At 39.6% G+C, this 15,571-nt stretch overlaps 2 protein-coding genes across 4 annotated transcripts; one reads left to right on the forward strand and one right to left on the reverse strand.

Moving 5' to 3' along the window:
• Window positions 1–524: 524 nt before the first annotated feature.
• pecr (peroxisomal trans-2-enoyl-CoA reductase) lies at window positions 525–6,505 on the forward strand. 2 transcript variants are annotated; one of them, XM_088334326.1, is made up of 10 exons: window positions 525–661; window positions 2,236–2,369; window positions 2,696–2,861; window positions 2,925–3,006; window positions 3,111–3,207; window positions 3,290–3,400; window positions 4,383–4,494; window positions 4,562–4,640; window positions 6,060–6,188; window positions 6,281–6,505. In XM_088334326.1, the coding sequence occupies exons 1-10, from the start codon at window positions 550–552 to the stop codon at window positions 6,429–6,431; spliced, it is 1,173 nt and encodes a 390-aa protein (XP_088190452.1). In that variant the 5' UTR covers window positions 525–549; the 3' UTR covers window positions 6,432–6,505. The 2 variants fall into 2 exon arrangements, with proteins under 2 accessions (XP_088190452.1, XP_088190444.1); XM_088334318.1 differs by lacking the exons at window positions 525–661; window positions 2,236–2,369; window positions 2,696–2,861; ... (3 more) ...; window positions 4,383–4,494; window positions 4,562–4,640 and adding an exon at window positions 5,002–5,152.
• Window positions 5,099–14,842, reverse strand: LOC148374253 (UDP-glucuronosyltransferase 1A1-like). 2 transcript variants are annotated; one of them, XM_088334294.1, is made up of 10 exons: window positions 14,742–14,842; window positions 11,177–11,660; window positions 10,856–10,919; window positions 8,756–8,904; window positions 8,040–8,167; window positions 7,863–7,956; window positions 7,663–7,788; window positions 7,222–7,309; window positions 6,922–7,141; window positions 5,099–6,846 (listed from the first exon to the last, which is right to left on the reverse strand). In XM_088334294.1, exons 2-10 carry the CDS (start codon window positions 11,639–11,641, stop codon window positions 6,573–6,575), a joined length of 1,608 nt encoding a protein of 535 aa, XP_088190420.1. In that variant the 5' UTR covers window positions 11,642–11,660; window positions 14,742–14,842; the 3' UTR covers window positions 5,099–6,572. The 2 variants fall into 2 exon arrangements, with proteins under 2 accessions (XP_088190420.1, XP_088190430.1); XM_088334304.1 differs by having other exon boundaries at window positions 11,177–11,656; window positions 14,742–14,784.
• Window positions 14,843–15,571: the final 729 nt, after the last annotated feature.

Here is a 15,571-nt window from a genome sequence, read left to right on the forward strand (position 1 = left end):
TTTGTGAGCAATCCACCAACATTGCTTAAAACAAGATTGCAGTATACAATTTCCAATTCCACCTGGTAATGAAACGTTTGAACACAAAACTAACCCAATTGTTTGCTTTTCTATCCCTGCTATTTTATGTAAAAATCCTGTCCCATATTGGATTCTAACTTCTGCATAAACTACTACAATTTTTGAATAAAATTGTCGTTTGTCTTTCTCAGCTTGAACTGAGAATGTAGACTGCGGTTGTTTGGTCACACAGACAATTTTGTGTTTTCTATGAAAGTCAATACTGTACCTTTTTAATCAAATTGGATAAAAGTATACTCAACTTTTACAAGGTTAGAGACTGGTAACGTTTAAAATATTCAAACTTTGCTTACGTCAAAAAGTGGACATTTTTAAGCGACTCCAGATATGAACGTTACTGTAACTTAAAATTGCAGAAGGACAATTGAGATCGTCGGCTAACCTTTATAGTTGCGGGAGGTGCTTAGTTGTAAGTACTCTTATTTTACACAGGCGGCGCAAGTGGACTCGTCTATAGAAAAACACAACATGGCTGCGCACAGTGTTTTCCGACCGGGTTTGTTCAATCACAAAGTTGCAATAGTGACCGGTGGGGCGACTGGCATTGGGAAAGCCATATCGACAGAACTTGTGCAATTGGGTGAGTCATTTAGCTCTTAAATAGAGATTCCCTTTGTAATCACCGAGCGTCTTAAAAATGGAAAATTGCAACTTGGACTTTGCACCACAGAAAGTCGCCTAAAACCTGCGCCGTCCAAAATGCATACCTGTTAACCTGCACGGTTTTGCCGTGCAAAGTACGTTTTTATGCATTTTAAGATGAGTACGACGTACAAGGAAATCTGTACGGAATAACATAAATTTGTCAATGATGGGTACCATCGGGTATACACCGACTATCACGAAACGGCAAATCAATCAAGTTAAAGGAGTTCGCCGGAAAAGCCTCTATCTCGGTATCGTTTTTTTTCGTTGCAAAGAAGCGAACGGTTTGATGCTACTGTCTGCAGCCTCGGATTTCATGTGGTAGTTATGTAGTGAAAGGAAGTCCGTCTCTTTTTAGCGAACCTGCTTTTTCGGCTCAACTCATTAAAGAGAGCCGGCTCTCTTGCTTTGATGCGTTATATTATGAATTATTATGTTGTATAAAGAAGTTAAGAAAAAAAAGGAAGTATGAAAGGAGAAAATGAAAAAAGACAGGTTTGTGGTTATCCCTTTAATCAGTATATTACCAACAATAATTTAATGCAGTAAATTAATTCTTAATTTGAATAAGAAAATGTATTATTCTACTTAGGCAGCACAGTGGCGCAGTGGTTAGCGCGTGTGCGGCACAGTTCTTAGGTCTTGGGAACCTCCCGTGTAGGTTCAAATCCAGCTAGCGGACTTCTTGTGCGGAGTTTGTATGTTCTCCCCGTGCTTGCGTGGGTTTCTTCCGGGCACACTGGTTTCCTCCCACATTCCAAAGACATGCGTTTTAGGTGGATTGGCCGGTCCAAATTGTCCATAGGTGTGAATAAGCGAGTGAGTTGTCTGTCCCCGTGTGCACTGCGATTGGCTGGCAACCAGTTCAGGGTGTTCCCTGCCCACTGCCCGATGATTGCTGGTATGGGCACCCCCGTGACCCTACTCAGGATAAGCGGTGCAGCTAATGAGATGAGATTATTCTACTTAATTAAAATTGCATGTATTTTTTCCTTCTACGGTAAAAGGTCCTTAATTTTTGAACCTCTTTTATGATAAACCTCAATCATGTCGAGCAACTCAGTATCTCACAACAAAATGTTAATTAACAATATATATGATATAATAAAACACATGTACAATAGAACATGTTAAACTACATAAATAAACACGTTTGAAAAAAAATATGGTGTAAGATTATTTTGTATTTTGTAAGGGAAAATACAACATTTTGTAAGGGAATGGAGCCATGGGGGTTGACAGATATGTTTTCATCTCTGTTATGAAAGTGCTTAACTGCTTCCCACTGTACATTTGTCTTTTGTAAAATCAATGCAGTCATCACAAGGTTACAGTCCTATCAACATTTAGTTTAATATTTTCAATTGTGCCTACTTTATTCATAACGACTTTGATTTTCTATCGTTTCTAATACACGTGTACATTTATAACTTGAGAATAGCAAAAATTTGTGATATTTGAAATGGCAAATTACTTTTAACTTCACATCATTTTTCAACATGTCCTCAGGTTGCAGTGTTGTTATTTCCAGCAGAAAAATTGAAAGATTGAAAGCAGCCGCTCAACAGATGCGACAAAACATCCCAGCTTCTAGCCCTGCATGCGTCACTCCTCTACCTTGTAACATCCGCAATGAAGATGAGGTGCACACTCCTTCAACATTTGGGAAACATACACCATACCTGTCACCTTAAACTATTTCTCCGTATGTTATATGTCTTTTGATCATTTCAAATTGTGTACGCTGTAAAAAAATGAACGGGGAAAATGGATAATATTGTTATATTGTATTATAAGAGTCTGTCTTGTAAGGAAATAGGTGCTGTGTTGTGTTTGTATGGATAATTATCTCCTTATAGGGGGAACTGCAATTATTAAAAGGGGGATTAATTGGCTGAGGTTGACAGGTATGAGACATATTGTTAAGTTTTGGTCAGGGATGGATTGCATTCGTATACTCCCACTGCAGGTGAAGGCTCTCGTGTCTTCGGTGTTGAAGCAGTTCGGTCGCATCGACTTTCTGGTAAACAACGGTGGCGGCCAATTTACAAGTCCGGTAGAGGGCATGTCTTCTAAAGGATGGAAAGCTGTGATTGACACAAACTTAACCGGCACTTTTCTCTGTAGCAAGGAGGGTAAGACGTGATGATTCACACTCGATGGTTGTGGAAAACAACATTTGTGATTGCGCTCCACAGTCTACAGTTCATGGATGAAGCAACATGGAGGTGTAATTGTTAACATTATTGCTGACATGTGGAAAGGCTTCCCAGGGATGGCGTAAGTAGTCATTCTGCACTATATTGTCCAGTCAATAGTAGGTTTGATTGAGCAATTAGAAATGATGTGTACTGTTTTACATGTAGCTTTTGTTTCAATGACAGCCACACTGGTGCAGCCAGGGCAGCGGTGGATAATTTAACAAAAAGCTTGGCCATTGAGTGGGCTGCCTCAGGTGTTCGGGTCAATGCTGTAGCCCCAGTATGCACAACACTAATGTTGTTGAACGTCCACAATTGTTGGTTATTATGTTATTTTTAAGGAAGTATATGATTGGCCACAGGGCACGATTTTCTCTAAAACGGCAATGGAGAACTACAAGGATGCTGGACCCACCCTTTTCAAGATGTCTATCCCTTTCAGTCCTGCCAAGAGATTGGGAGTACCAGAAGAGGTGGGAATTGTCAGAATGTAATGATATAACACTCGTGGTGCTTTTGAGAGTCATTGTGTATTATTTGGTGTCTCCTTGAAGTAAATGAAAGTTGATGTAATTAAGAAAACCAATACGATCTGAATGATAAGCAAGAATTCATAAACTATTATATAAGCATGCACTTTTCAGCTACTCAGAGGTCATTAAATGTTCATATATTTTACATAACGGGACACTCACCTAGAAGGAGTTGACATGGTTGTCTTCCATCTTGCTGCTAAGGGTACCCCCAAAAGACAAAAACCTTTTGAAAAGCTAAAACAAAAGAAGGAAAATGGTGTGGTTTGGTCACTTTGAGTCGCCGTTGTTTGTATTTTTCCTCATGCTTTGTAGCGCACGTCTTCGGTTGTACTACAGCGGCATCTGCTGATCAAATATTAGACGTTGTCCCTTTAAGTGTTACAAAAACTGTGTGGGAGGTAGGAAGCTAACTATGGACGCGTAATAAATCAATTGATTACTTTGTTATTTTCAAATCAAACGTTTAAAAATGTGCTAAATCTTGGGATCGAAAACAAATAATTTTGGAGTTCAATTTGAAGCACTCCACCAAGCTATTGACGATTATTATTAAAAGCCTGCTTTGAGTTGTGTAGTATCCAATTGTTGTTGTGTACAAGTAACATAATACTATTGCTGTATTAAATTAATTGTGGTTAGGCACATGATTGAATAGCAATTTCAATTATCTATATATTTCTTTTTTCTCAAGCTATGAATCTCAAGTTTCCCGTAGGACTGTTTAATGACAAGACATGTTTTGTTGTTTTTGTTTTTTAAATTAATCAAACGTTTGTCCAGTAAATTAATTTTGCATTTGTTATCATTTATCCTATTAAATGTTAATTTCGCGCAATGATTGAAAGAAATAATCCATATATTTTTGGGGGACATATCAACCATCTTATACAAAAAGTTTCTTTTTGTGGTCACCGGTCAGATATCCTCAGCAGTTTGTTTCCTGCTCTCTCCTGCCGCGTCCTACATCTCTGGGGCCACACTGAGGGTCGATGCAGGGCAGAGTCTGTACCATTCCACGTGGGAGATACCAAGTGTGTTGGATTTGATTGCAGCTGTTAATTGTTTTGCAGTTCCGTAATGTAGTTTTTGTGTTCCTAGATCATAATACATGGCCAGAAGCCCCAGAGGGGGAAAACGTGGATGCACTAAAGGACTTACTCAATCCCAAAAGCAAGCTCTGACTTGTCACATGATTCTATCGCACAAACTATTTTTCCATCTAGTATCATGTTGGTTGATTTCCTATAATCCACCAGAAAAAGTGAATGTGAGTCGTAATTATAGACAAACAACCTCTTACGCAGTCATCCATACATGGAGTGATGAAAGAAAATGCATGCACGGAGTAGCTGGAATCGAACCGGAGACCTCTGAACTGTGGGGCAGACGCGCTAACAAGTCAGGCCTTGTGCAAAATGCATGCTATGCATTTTAATGAAAATTCAACACCATTTGTACAATATACATGATTGTGTCAATTGTCAGAAATTCTACAAATCCAACGGTATTAAAATATGATCACACTCAAGAAATGTTTTATTGTTATTCTTGAAATGCCTTTGATTGTGCGACGTTGCCTTGACCATCGATTGTGGCCGTTTTGTCCCAAGCCACTTGCCATACCTTCGCCGTAAAGTAAGCAAAACTGTCGTAACACCGGAGAAGCAGAGGTCACAGAACAGATTCCAGGTACGATATAGAAATTTACGTTTAACAAAAACGCACAACTAAGTTGTTACAATATTTAAATGATACAGTTTTCCTGATAATGGCTAATTTCTCAGCCCTCAAAATGTCGAAATTATTGCGACCGAATAGCTACGCTACGGCTAACAACATTAGCTTGCTTCAAAACAATTTCAACGTACTCAAATCCAAAAAGGGATCTTTCATTTATAACTTTAAAATTAGTCTTAACGCACAGGCCAGCCATTGTGTGTTTCATACAATGTTTAAGTACCAAGGTGGCGTTTCCCATTTTCATTAATTCAACAATAAACAACCAATGCCCTTTTACCTTTCCTTTACGCGTGCCGCTGTTGTGCTTCAATTCGACTCAATATGACTCGTAAACGCTCACTAAGCTTCTCGGCACTGCGCTTCTGGCGACGTTTTTCGCGAACTTTGTATTTATAATGTGTTTATGAAGGCATGACAATCAGTGTGATTAAACAATCAAACAAAACTAAAAACGATCGTAGTCTATATAATGACTTAATACATGCAAACGCCACTTACACTGGGGGCAACCCACTGTAGCCAAAACGCAATAATATTGCTGTACACAAGTAGGCTTTATTTAGTGAACTATAACCAAACCTAGTAGCTTTTTTTGTAATGTATGTTTATTATATGTAGTTGTTCACTCATCGGTTTAATCAGTGGATTATTGTGAATGAGACACATGGCAAAATCTGACTTCCCCCTCCTAACTCCTGAGAGAAAAGTCTGAAACACTTTAAAATCACTGGTGACATATTGAGACACAGAATGGTACCCTAAAAGTCACAAGTATGTTGCTTGAAGGGGGACCACTTTACCAGGGGCTGGGATTTTGACAGCAGCCGCCAAACTCTCCTTTTTGTAAACTCCACAGTATGGGAGGTGACCATGGCCCCAGCAAGCCGTCCTTGCCCGACTGGCGCCAATGGAAGATTGAGGGCACACCTTTGGAGTTTACGCAACAAAGGTTGACAGCCAGGGGCCTCAAGGACCCTTGGGCCCGGTAAGCATTTACACAGAGTTCAGTTTTTATGTTACACGTGATTAATAGTGCTGTTATTGCTTATTCAACCGTATAATTTCCTTTGTGTTTAGGAACGAGGCATGGAGGTACTCTGGTGGCTTTGCGCGTGCTGTGACTTTGTCTGACGTGCTCCTGAAAGGATTCAAGTGGGGCTTTGCAGCTTTTACTGTTGCCCTCGCTATTGAGTATGCCCTGTACCCACCAAAAAAGGGTTCCCACTAATCCATACAGTAGTTCTTGGAATTAATTATATTCTTTCGTGTTCATACATTCATTAAATGTCTTTTTGATCACAAGGTGGCTTCATGATTTCTTCATTCACAATAATGTATATGTCCTCCCCAGTACCCCCCAGATACTTATCTAATCTTGCTTCTTCTTTCGTACTTTTAGATTCTGACAGCAGAATTTCAAACACTTAGCTGTCAAGACCACAAAAAACAGCACAATTGTAGAAAATAGTGCTAATACATCCAGACAAAAGTACTGGAACCAGTTGAGTTCAAGTGCTGCTGCTTTAAGATGTTTGGCCCCTTTGTGTCGCATCACAAACTCAGTCCAGTACACCGAAAGATCCAAAGGATCAATGGGACGATCTCTGTGTAATGCTGACAGCTTTGTTATTTTCTCTTTGTACCTGAAAAACAAGGCATTTTGGATTAACCTTCAAACATTTGAGGGAGTCTGTCTCACACTGGCAAAAAACACGTACCTAGTGTCATTAATGACCTCATTCAGTCCCTGTAAGAGGTCTTCAGCAGTGATGGATAAGATATCCAACACTACTCCAACTCCTCGACTCGCCATCTTTTGTGCGTTGTCAGGCTGCTCCCCACCGATTGGCACCATCACCATAGGAACGGCGTGACAGAGTCCCTCGAATATACCATGTGAGCCAGCATGAGTAATGAAGGCCCTTGCTCCAGGGTGGGCTAAACATTAGGCAATGGCAGTTTCTATACAAAAATGGATTAAGAGCCATTTATGTATTTAAAGGAAAATGTCTGCTTACCTAGCAAATCATTTTGAGGTACCCAAGGCATCATCTTTACATTTTCGGGTGTATTATCAGGAACAAGCCCAGCATATCTCCATATTACCTAATGAAGTTGAACAAGCTATTCAAGTACTGCACTAATACAAAGATAAAGCAACCATAAACAGCTTGGTCTTTTGCTGGAGATTCATATTTGAGAAAAAAGGTTGGGAAGCACTGGACTAAACCATGATTTTTCCTTTATTGATACACAAAGCGTAGTGTCCATTTAAAACAATTTGAGTTTTAATTGTTAACCTTTAAGACTGTGAATAAATGGAGAGACTGTACTTTGCATTAACGGCATTTTTAGACAACAATTTCAAAGATGGAGGCTAACACGTCTCAGTTGAAACATTAAAAGATAATTGAAACGCAATTCAGCATGCTATGGTCAAATAAAAAACTGGATATTACCTTCTGTTGAATTTGCCTAAATGTTTCAAGGAAGACTTGAGTCAACTCATCTGGCATTTTGTCTAATGCCGTTCCCAGTGTGAACACAATAAATCCATGTTCTCCTGAAACCCAGGGCTCCAATTCCTGGACAAATATACAGTAAGCATTACTCAAGCATTTGCTTACAAGCGTAATAAACAAACACACTGGGGCCATACTTCAGGTAGAGGCTTTCTCACATTACAGTTGATGCCCCCAACTAGAATCATATTAGGCATTATCGGACGAGGGAACTCCATTGTGAAGTCAATCCTGTTCCAACATATTTGCATATTTGATAAACATGTATTTTGAGGCTTTGGGATATATTTCATTTAACGGCTTGCAAATGTTACCTGTGGAGCCAAATTGCAGAGTCTGTAAGCACTTCCGCTACACTCACGTCCTCTTCCAGGAACTCGGTAGCAATTTGATCAAAACGCCAATAGATAAGTCTGCAGAGGAGGGGTTCCAGTGCACTCACCTGTAGCATAATAAACAAGCTTTCATTGGATAATTCCTGATTAGGTCTTAAACCATCAGCACAACATCTACATAGCTTCCAAAACATAAATGAGACATATTCTCAAATATTTTAGTTGTAGCCAAATCTCTGAGTGATAATTGTACATTTGCAACGATCTCATCTCATCTCATTAGCTGCACCGCTTATCCTACGTAGGGTCGCGGGGGTGCTGGAGCCCATCCCAGCAATCATCGGGCAGTGGGCAGGGGACACCCTGAACTGGTTGCCAGCCAATCGCAGGGCACACGGGGACAGACAACTCACTCGCTCATTCACACCTAGGGACAATTTGGACCGGCCAATTCACCTGAAATGAATGTTTTTGGAATGTGGGAGGAAACCGGAGTGCCCAGAGGAAACCCACGCACGCACGGGGAGAACATACAAACTCCGCACAGGAAGTCTGGAGCTGGATTTGAACCCACGCAGGTGGTTCCCATGACTTGAACTGTGCCGCACATGCGCTAACCACTGCGCCGCCGTGCTGCCCCACATTTGCAACGATGCACAATGAAAACATGGCCGTAATTGTGTTCCAAAACTCACCAAAGTGTTGAGTACTCTTTGTTTGAAGTCCATCTTATCTGTGAAGCTAGTGAAGAAACGAGGCACATATGAAGGCGGTGATGGACACCCTGTAGTCTGCATGTCCAAAAAGCAGGGTATGCCTCTTAATACATTCACTGTGGGAACGCCTGAAAGACATTCAGAGAGATGGTAATGGAAAAAAAATTGTACAGGAGAATCAAAAATAGTTTTCCCATTATTTTTTCCTCTATAATTCAAAATTAAAAGTAAAAGCATCAGTGTCAAAATAACCGTTTTTTAAAAAACTAAAAAAAAAAAACCCCACAAATTTCTTGTCTAACTGGCTGATATTTTTATCATTATTTCACCAGTGCATATTTATACTATAGTTATAGTATGGTAAATGGCATTAAAAAAAAAAAAACGTTATTATTTGTTCATGGTCAATCTGGCCCATCTTTGAAGAGCAGAAGGACGCTATACACCAACAACAGTGACCAAGTGTTGAAAGTGCTGTATCAGAGTCAGATAAAGAGGCTTTTCCTGATACTGGTAGCCCTGGAAACCAATACTATCTGTTTCATGTAGGAGAGCAAACCCCAACCCCACCAAAAACGGCCTGGAAGGGATAGGCACCACCAGGCTGTACTTGCCCACGACACACAACAGGAGGTGGTTCCCCGACGACCCAGGCGGTTAAAGGATCTGTGAACTGTGACATATTATTCATTATTATATATTTATATATATTTATATTTATATTATATATCACTTGATTATAAATGTCATCTGATAAATAAAATGGGTTATAATTTGTACTCATTTCAATAATGATTTTTAATGAAAATATTTTATGAGACATGCATGTAAATAAAAAATATGAATAGAACAGTATAGAACAAAAAGTGTTTTAAATTGTATCTGTATTATAATAATTGTCTTTAAAATAATATTTCCTATACCAAACAAAAATAATAACTGAAATAAACTAAACTAATTGTCACTGGAACAATAATTTATTTCCCTCCATTAAGAGATCACTTAAGGGTTATTTGAATAAACAGCTGGAAGAAAATTGCCACAGGGATATATAATTGAGAAAAGTTGAGAAACACTGTCCTAGATGATGTATACTGCTATGGTTACTACTATTCATCAGGGACAACTGCAATTGCAGTTTTAGTCACATTTGGTAATTATTGCTACTTCCTGGACCTTAACATTGGCCTCCTTTGCTTCAACTTCTCTTACTTTCATCATGTACCAACTTATCGAGCTATTTTCAATTTCTATCTTTAGACTTACTCAGCAGCTGCATTTTCTTCCTTCTACTTTCCTTTCTCTTTGCACTCTGTTTGATCACATTACCCCGAGTTTAGCCAAAATGCATTGGCTAGCTGTCAGCTTAGGTTCTGTTGGTATTATACAAAATTATGCATGGACTTGCCCCTTTAAATCTCTCAGATTTTATTTCCTTCTATCGTCCTGCTGAGAGCCTTTGCTTAAAAAATGCTGGTCCGCTAGTGAACCCAGAAGCCAAGAACAGAGGTTCGAGAGTGTTCTCCATTCGGGCGCCGGTGCTGTGCAGTGCTTTGACCTCTGAGATTCGATCTGCAACCTCAGTGGAAATGTTTAAATCCGGGATTAAAACACACTTCTATTCTACAGTATAGCTTATGAATGACCTATATTTTATGTTGACAATATCTGTGGATATGTTATTGCAACCTCCGTTGCAGCCTGGTCATTCTGGAAGGGGGATTAACTGATGTGCGGTCCCTCCTCTAGGTTTCTTCATTTTCCTCATGTTGAGGTTTTTGAGTCTTTCCTTGCCCTCATGTACGCTTTAGATCAGGGAGTGGTGTAATAATAATCTGTAGTTTGCAATAATCTGTAGTCTGTGCAGCCCTTTGAGGCTCCTTGTGATTGGGGGTATACAAATAAACATGACTTGACTTAACTAAACTGAGAGAGTATTTGGTTCAACCATCCTTAGGCACAACATTTTGTGTGAAATGAGGACCAGTTCAGGGTGAGAACCCGCTTTTGGGGCAAAATCACGCACGATACTCTTAAAAAATAAATGGATGGAGCATGTCCAGGTGCTGAAGCATTCACCTAATTTCCGAGCAATTAAAGAACCTGTAGGCACCATTGGGTCTGTCAGGACAGCGTCAAATTTCTGAAAAAACAAAAACAAAACGGGGTTAAAGAGTTACTTACAAAGTAGTACAATGTAGACAAACTTGTGAAACATTCCTTTACATGACTGTTCTTGATACTGATAAAGTTCAAGTTGCAACCAACATGTAATACTTAGTCATCTAAATGTAATTGTAATATTTTATTTATGAATTGTGAACAACACCAGTAATATTTTAGGTAAAACGCTTCCAAAAGCCCAACATGCAATCAGAAACTGCATTGAAAGTCACTCACCTGCTGAGCCAAATGTGAGATAAGACTGGCGTTGAACAGAAGACTCTCAGCAGTAGTGTGAAGCAACTCTCTAATTCGTTGTATTTGTCTAAATTTCTGTCGAATCCTCTCGATAAATGTTTGCGTGGGAGTGTGCAGCATGTCCACGTTCTTGGACATCACAAAGTCCAAATATTCCTTGTCGAACGGGAGAGGGTAGGTCATCGTGTTGTAGTGCTCGCCTGGACCAATCAGTATGGTGATCTCCGGCATCACCACAGTGACTTGGTGTCCACGCCGACCCATTTCCTGAGCAATTGCTTTGATACCCACCCAGTGACTCCCATCCATCGGTATCACCAGCAGTTTTCCCACAAAGGAATCAGAGTGACGTATCGGGATGTCAATTGCTTCGGATCTTTCCACCTTATCCACGGCATCTCCCATGTTTAGCAGCAAGAGTGCACACACTGCTATAATTCTCATTGTAGCTGTTGTTTTCTGTCTAGGTAGGACACATGAGGAATTAATTGAATAAGAAATGAAAAATGCATTTCCTCCCCGATACTACTTTTTTCCTTGCTGAAATACTTTTGTCAATTTTTATTCTTCAAAGTCCTCTGTAAGAGGAGAGTTGTTGGATAAAGAGTTATAAGTCATTTAATCCTTGAGTGGACGGAACGCTATTTGAGCAATTTTACTGGGGTCTTTGCCGATCACAGCCTTTTTGAAGGTGTCACTACTCGATGGTAGCAGGCCACCACCTCTTTAAACCTGTTGCCCTCTGGCAGATGCTTCAGATCTCTTGATCTCGCATTGAATTTAAACATGTTTCATTGGTAATGTCCAATCATTTTCTGAGGTCATTCATTTTGAAAACAGCCTGTCTCATCTTTGACTTTCTGAGCTGTGGTATCATGAGAGAAACTTCGGCACCCTAGCAAGCCAGTCACCATATTAGTTAACGTGTTAATTAGTTAAAGAAGTTACTATTGTTTCAAGCAAAGTTTCGGTTGTTTTAGTAAAGAATGCCAAGGCGTTGTGTTGCAGGTGGGTGCAGTAATGGTACAACAAATGGTGAGTGCAGCTAACAGGGGCTCACTGGAAGAAAACAAAACAGGAAGGATTCGGCAGCCCTGCCACTAACGGGGAGATAGCCGGACAATACCAAATGCGACACACGTGGCGAAAAACGCAAATGAAGAGCCACAATCACCTAACTAATAGCAGATGGAGGTAAAGAAGGAACGCACCCTGTAACAACGATAGGTAAACTTAACCACAATGCTTTTGAAGGTCGAAGGCCTCCAAACTGCCATACACATGCAAAAAAACTGTCACGAAAGAGTCACAAGACCCATAGCGACAGGGCAAGCAAAATTAAAATTTCTCCAAGTAGAGAATGGGCTCTATGAAATCTCTGTTCACTGCAATGACCATCTGTTTTAGAGCTGCCTTATATGTTTTGTTAGTAGGATTCACTATATTAAAAGTGTTGTGTTCCTGCAAAGACCTCACAGCTTTAAAGCAAACAAGCCCAATGGGTTAACTTTTAGAATACATTTCTCGAGTCCCCCGGCATGTGGAATATTTTGCAACATATTTGCATCATTGTGCGGAGGAACATTACAGGTTCTGTGCAAAATTGAAAAATAGCATTTGGTCTTTGGGAATATATCTAAAACTCGGGCCAATCTCTAGCACTACCGTGTAGATATTTGCCTATTTATTTAATAAACATTCTCAATCTTGTTTGCTTGCTCTTTTCAAACCTTAGTGTGTAGTATTTGACCACTAGATGGCACTGTGTTGTCTGGTGCGAGCAAAGGCCGGTGCCACAGCGCACAACGTGGCGGCAGGATGCCGGACAAACATTGCAGCGACCTAAGTTGGGGATTCCACCATATAAAAAGAAAGACAAATTTCTCGACCTATGTTTTTTTATGGGCAGCATGGCGGCACAGTGGTTAGCGCGTGTGCGGCACAGTTCTGAGGTCGTGGGAACCTCCTGAGTGGGTTCGAATCCAGCTCCCGGCCTTACTGTGCGGAGTTTGTATGTTCTCCCTGTGCTTGCGTGGGTTTCCTCCGGGCACTCCGGTTTCCTCCCACATTCCAAAAACATGCACTTCAGGTGAATTGGGCGGTCCAAATTGTCCCTAGGTGTGACTGAGCGAGTGAGTTGTCTGTCCCCGTGTGCCCTGCGATTGGCTGGCAACCAGTCCAGGGTGTCCCCTGGCCACTGCCCGATGATTGCTGGGATGGGCTCCAGCATCCCCGCGACCCTACTGAGGATAAGCGGTGCAGCTGATGAGATGAGATGTTTTTTTTATAAAAAAAATAACATTGGTATGACAGTTCATCTGTTTTTTCCTTGTATTCAAATGAATGGGTTGTTTGTTTTTTTTACTGAAGGAAGTGTTTTTTCGTACCACTAGGAGGCACTAAATAATACACACAAGTTTTTTATTACATGTGTAACGAGTGTAATAATAACTTTTGTTTTGTTGAAATCCCTGCTGAAATATGTTTGTATAGTTTATGTATAAGTGTCCTGCAGTGATGAGTCCAGCAGTGCCACCTGCTGGTATGGGGTAAGGTTTGGTTTGGCTTTTGATTTTATGAGCAGAATGCGGATATTGTTAGCAGTCTACAGCGCGCTGCTAACGGTAAGCCACGATCTTTTGTTGCTCCGCAAAAAGTTAATTGTAAATATTAAAACCACAGCTGACAAATATCTCAACATGCACAGTAATGTGATTGATGTTGTCAAGCTGTTTGGATTTATTTTCGTTTTGTTTCTGAAACCATTTATGTTAGTTTTGTCGTACGTTGTACTAAAATGCTAATTCCCCATATAGTGTTGAAAGCCAGCGGAGGTGCTAACCACATGTTGTGGATATGTTGTGTCACTCATTGAAGGTAAATTGTTCCCGTTTTTACACTCGTTATTGTAATTATTTCTATGTTCTCATATATATAAAAAGGATGATGTTGGTCAAAATTCAGGAAAAAAAATGTTGAATTCAAAAAAACACTATACGATCACTTGTTAAAAGTATCTTGTTGAAATGTATGTAAAAATGTATTGTGATGCTTGATATTCTAAAATGTATTTTATGTAAACTGAAAAGAAAACTATTTGATATGTTTAGAGCAGTCTACAGCGCTCTGCTAACGTGTTGAAAGCCAGCGGAGGTGCTAACCACATGTTGTGGATATGTTGTGTCACTCATTGCAGCAACTGTAATAAAAGCCTCATTATCCAGTTTAGCATTAATATGGATCTTTGGTGGGACGGGTACACCGCTGTTACACATGTTTACCCTAGAGTACCACGTCCAATCTCGTTGTAAACAATGTCCACATCGTAGTAATTAATGCCAATAAAGACAATACTAATTCTGATCTTGCTTTTAGTTAGAGACAAGATTCATAAGCAGAGTGGACACTTTTTATATCCATCCATAATGATTTCATATACTGTATATTAACGTTGTTTCAGACAAATTCAAACACTTCCCGTTTGATTAAAACGTGTCTATAATTGCGTCAACAGTTCATAAAGTTCTATTTTTGTTTTACTTACTTGACTTTTATCAGAGTTATTCACCACTGATTTATAAATCTGGTTGTTGAGTTTCCCCCGATAGGTCAAAATTCATTTCCTTGTTTTGGATTAGAAGCTCCTCCTCTCTCTCTCTACAGACAAGCAGTGCAACTGTGGAGCGAAATCAAGTCAAATAATGTTTAGTTGTATACAATGTTCCCTGTAATTTTGCAGGGGTCTGAGCGTTCACACAAAGTCGGTGAGCAACGCTTGAAACAACTGTGTGCAACGGCAATCCCAAGTGTGGCAACTGAGCCATTATCAAACATGTCCAAAACTTGACATCACGTTACATTTTGCGGAGTTTCCGACAATGCAAAATTATTTTTCACTTTTGAATGACTTGAATGCCCACTGTACTATTGCAAAGGTTGTTCGGCCTACAAACATCATTTGTTTTTACGACAATTCTTTCACAAGATTTTCATTTCTTTTTTTCCTGGTATCTTTTGTCGCATAATACTAACATTTTGGGGGGCTTATTTAGTCGGTTGCACGATACACAACTGTATTTAACCACATTTTTTAGTGGAAGTACAATGTTGGCAACAAGATTGACTTGGTATAATTGGAAATCATTTGAATGCAACACAAACTTTTTCTTCTTTTTCCTTATTTTTTTAATTCCTTTGAAAAAAATCTCATTGTGTTTATTTTTTCCTAGCTGTCACTTTTGTCATTTTATTTCTTTCTTTCCTTTTTTTATGGCTTTTTCTGAATTTTTCCTTCTTTTTTTTCTTCCTTTGGTTTATTTTTTCTCAGCTTTTCACTAATTTTTCATTTTTTGTTTTATTTCCCCCCCTTCTTTT

This window comes from Urocampus carinirostris, chromosome 1 (assembly GCF_059441175.1).
Source record: "Urocampus carinirostris isolate Australia breed hairy pipefish chromosome 1, RoL_Ucar_1.0, whole genome shotgun sequence".
NCBI lineage: Eukaryota > Metazoa > Chordata > Actinopteri > Syngnathiformes > Syngnathidae > Urocampus > Urocampus carinirostris.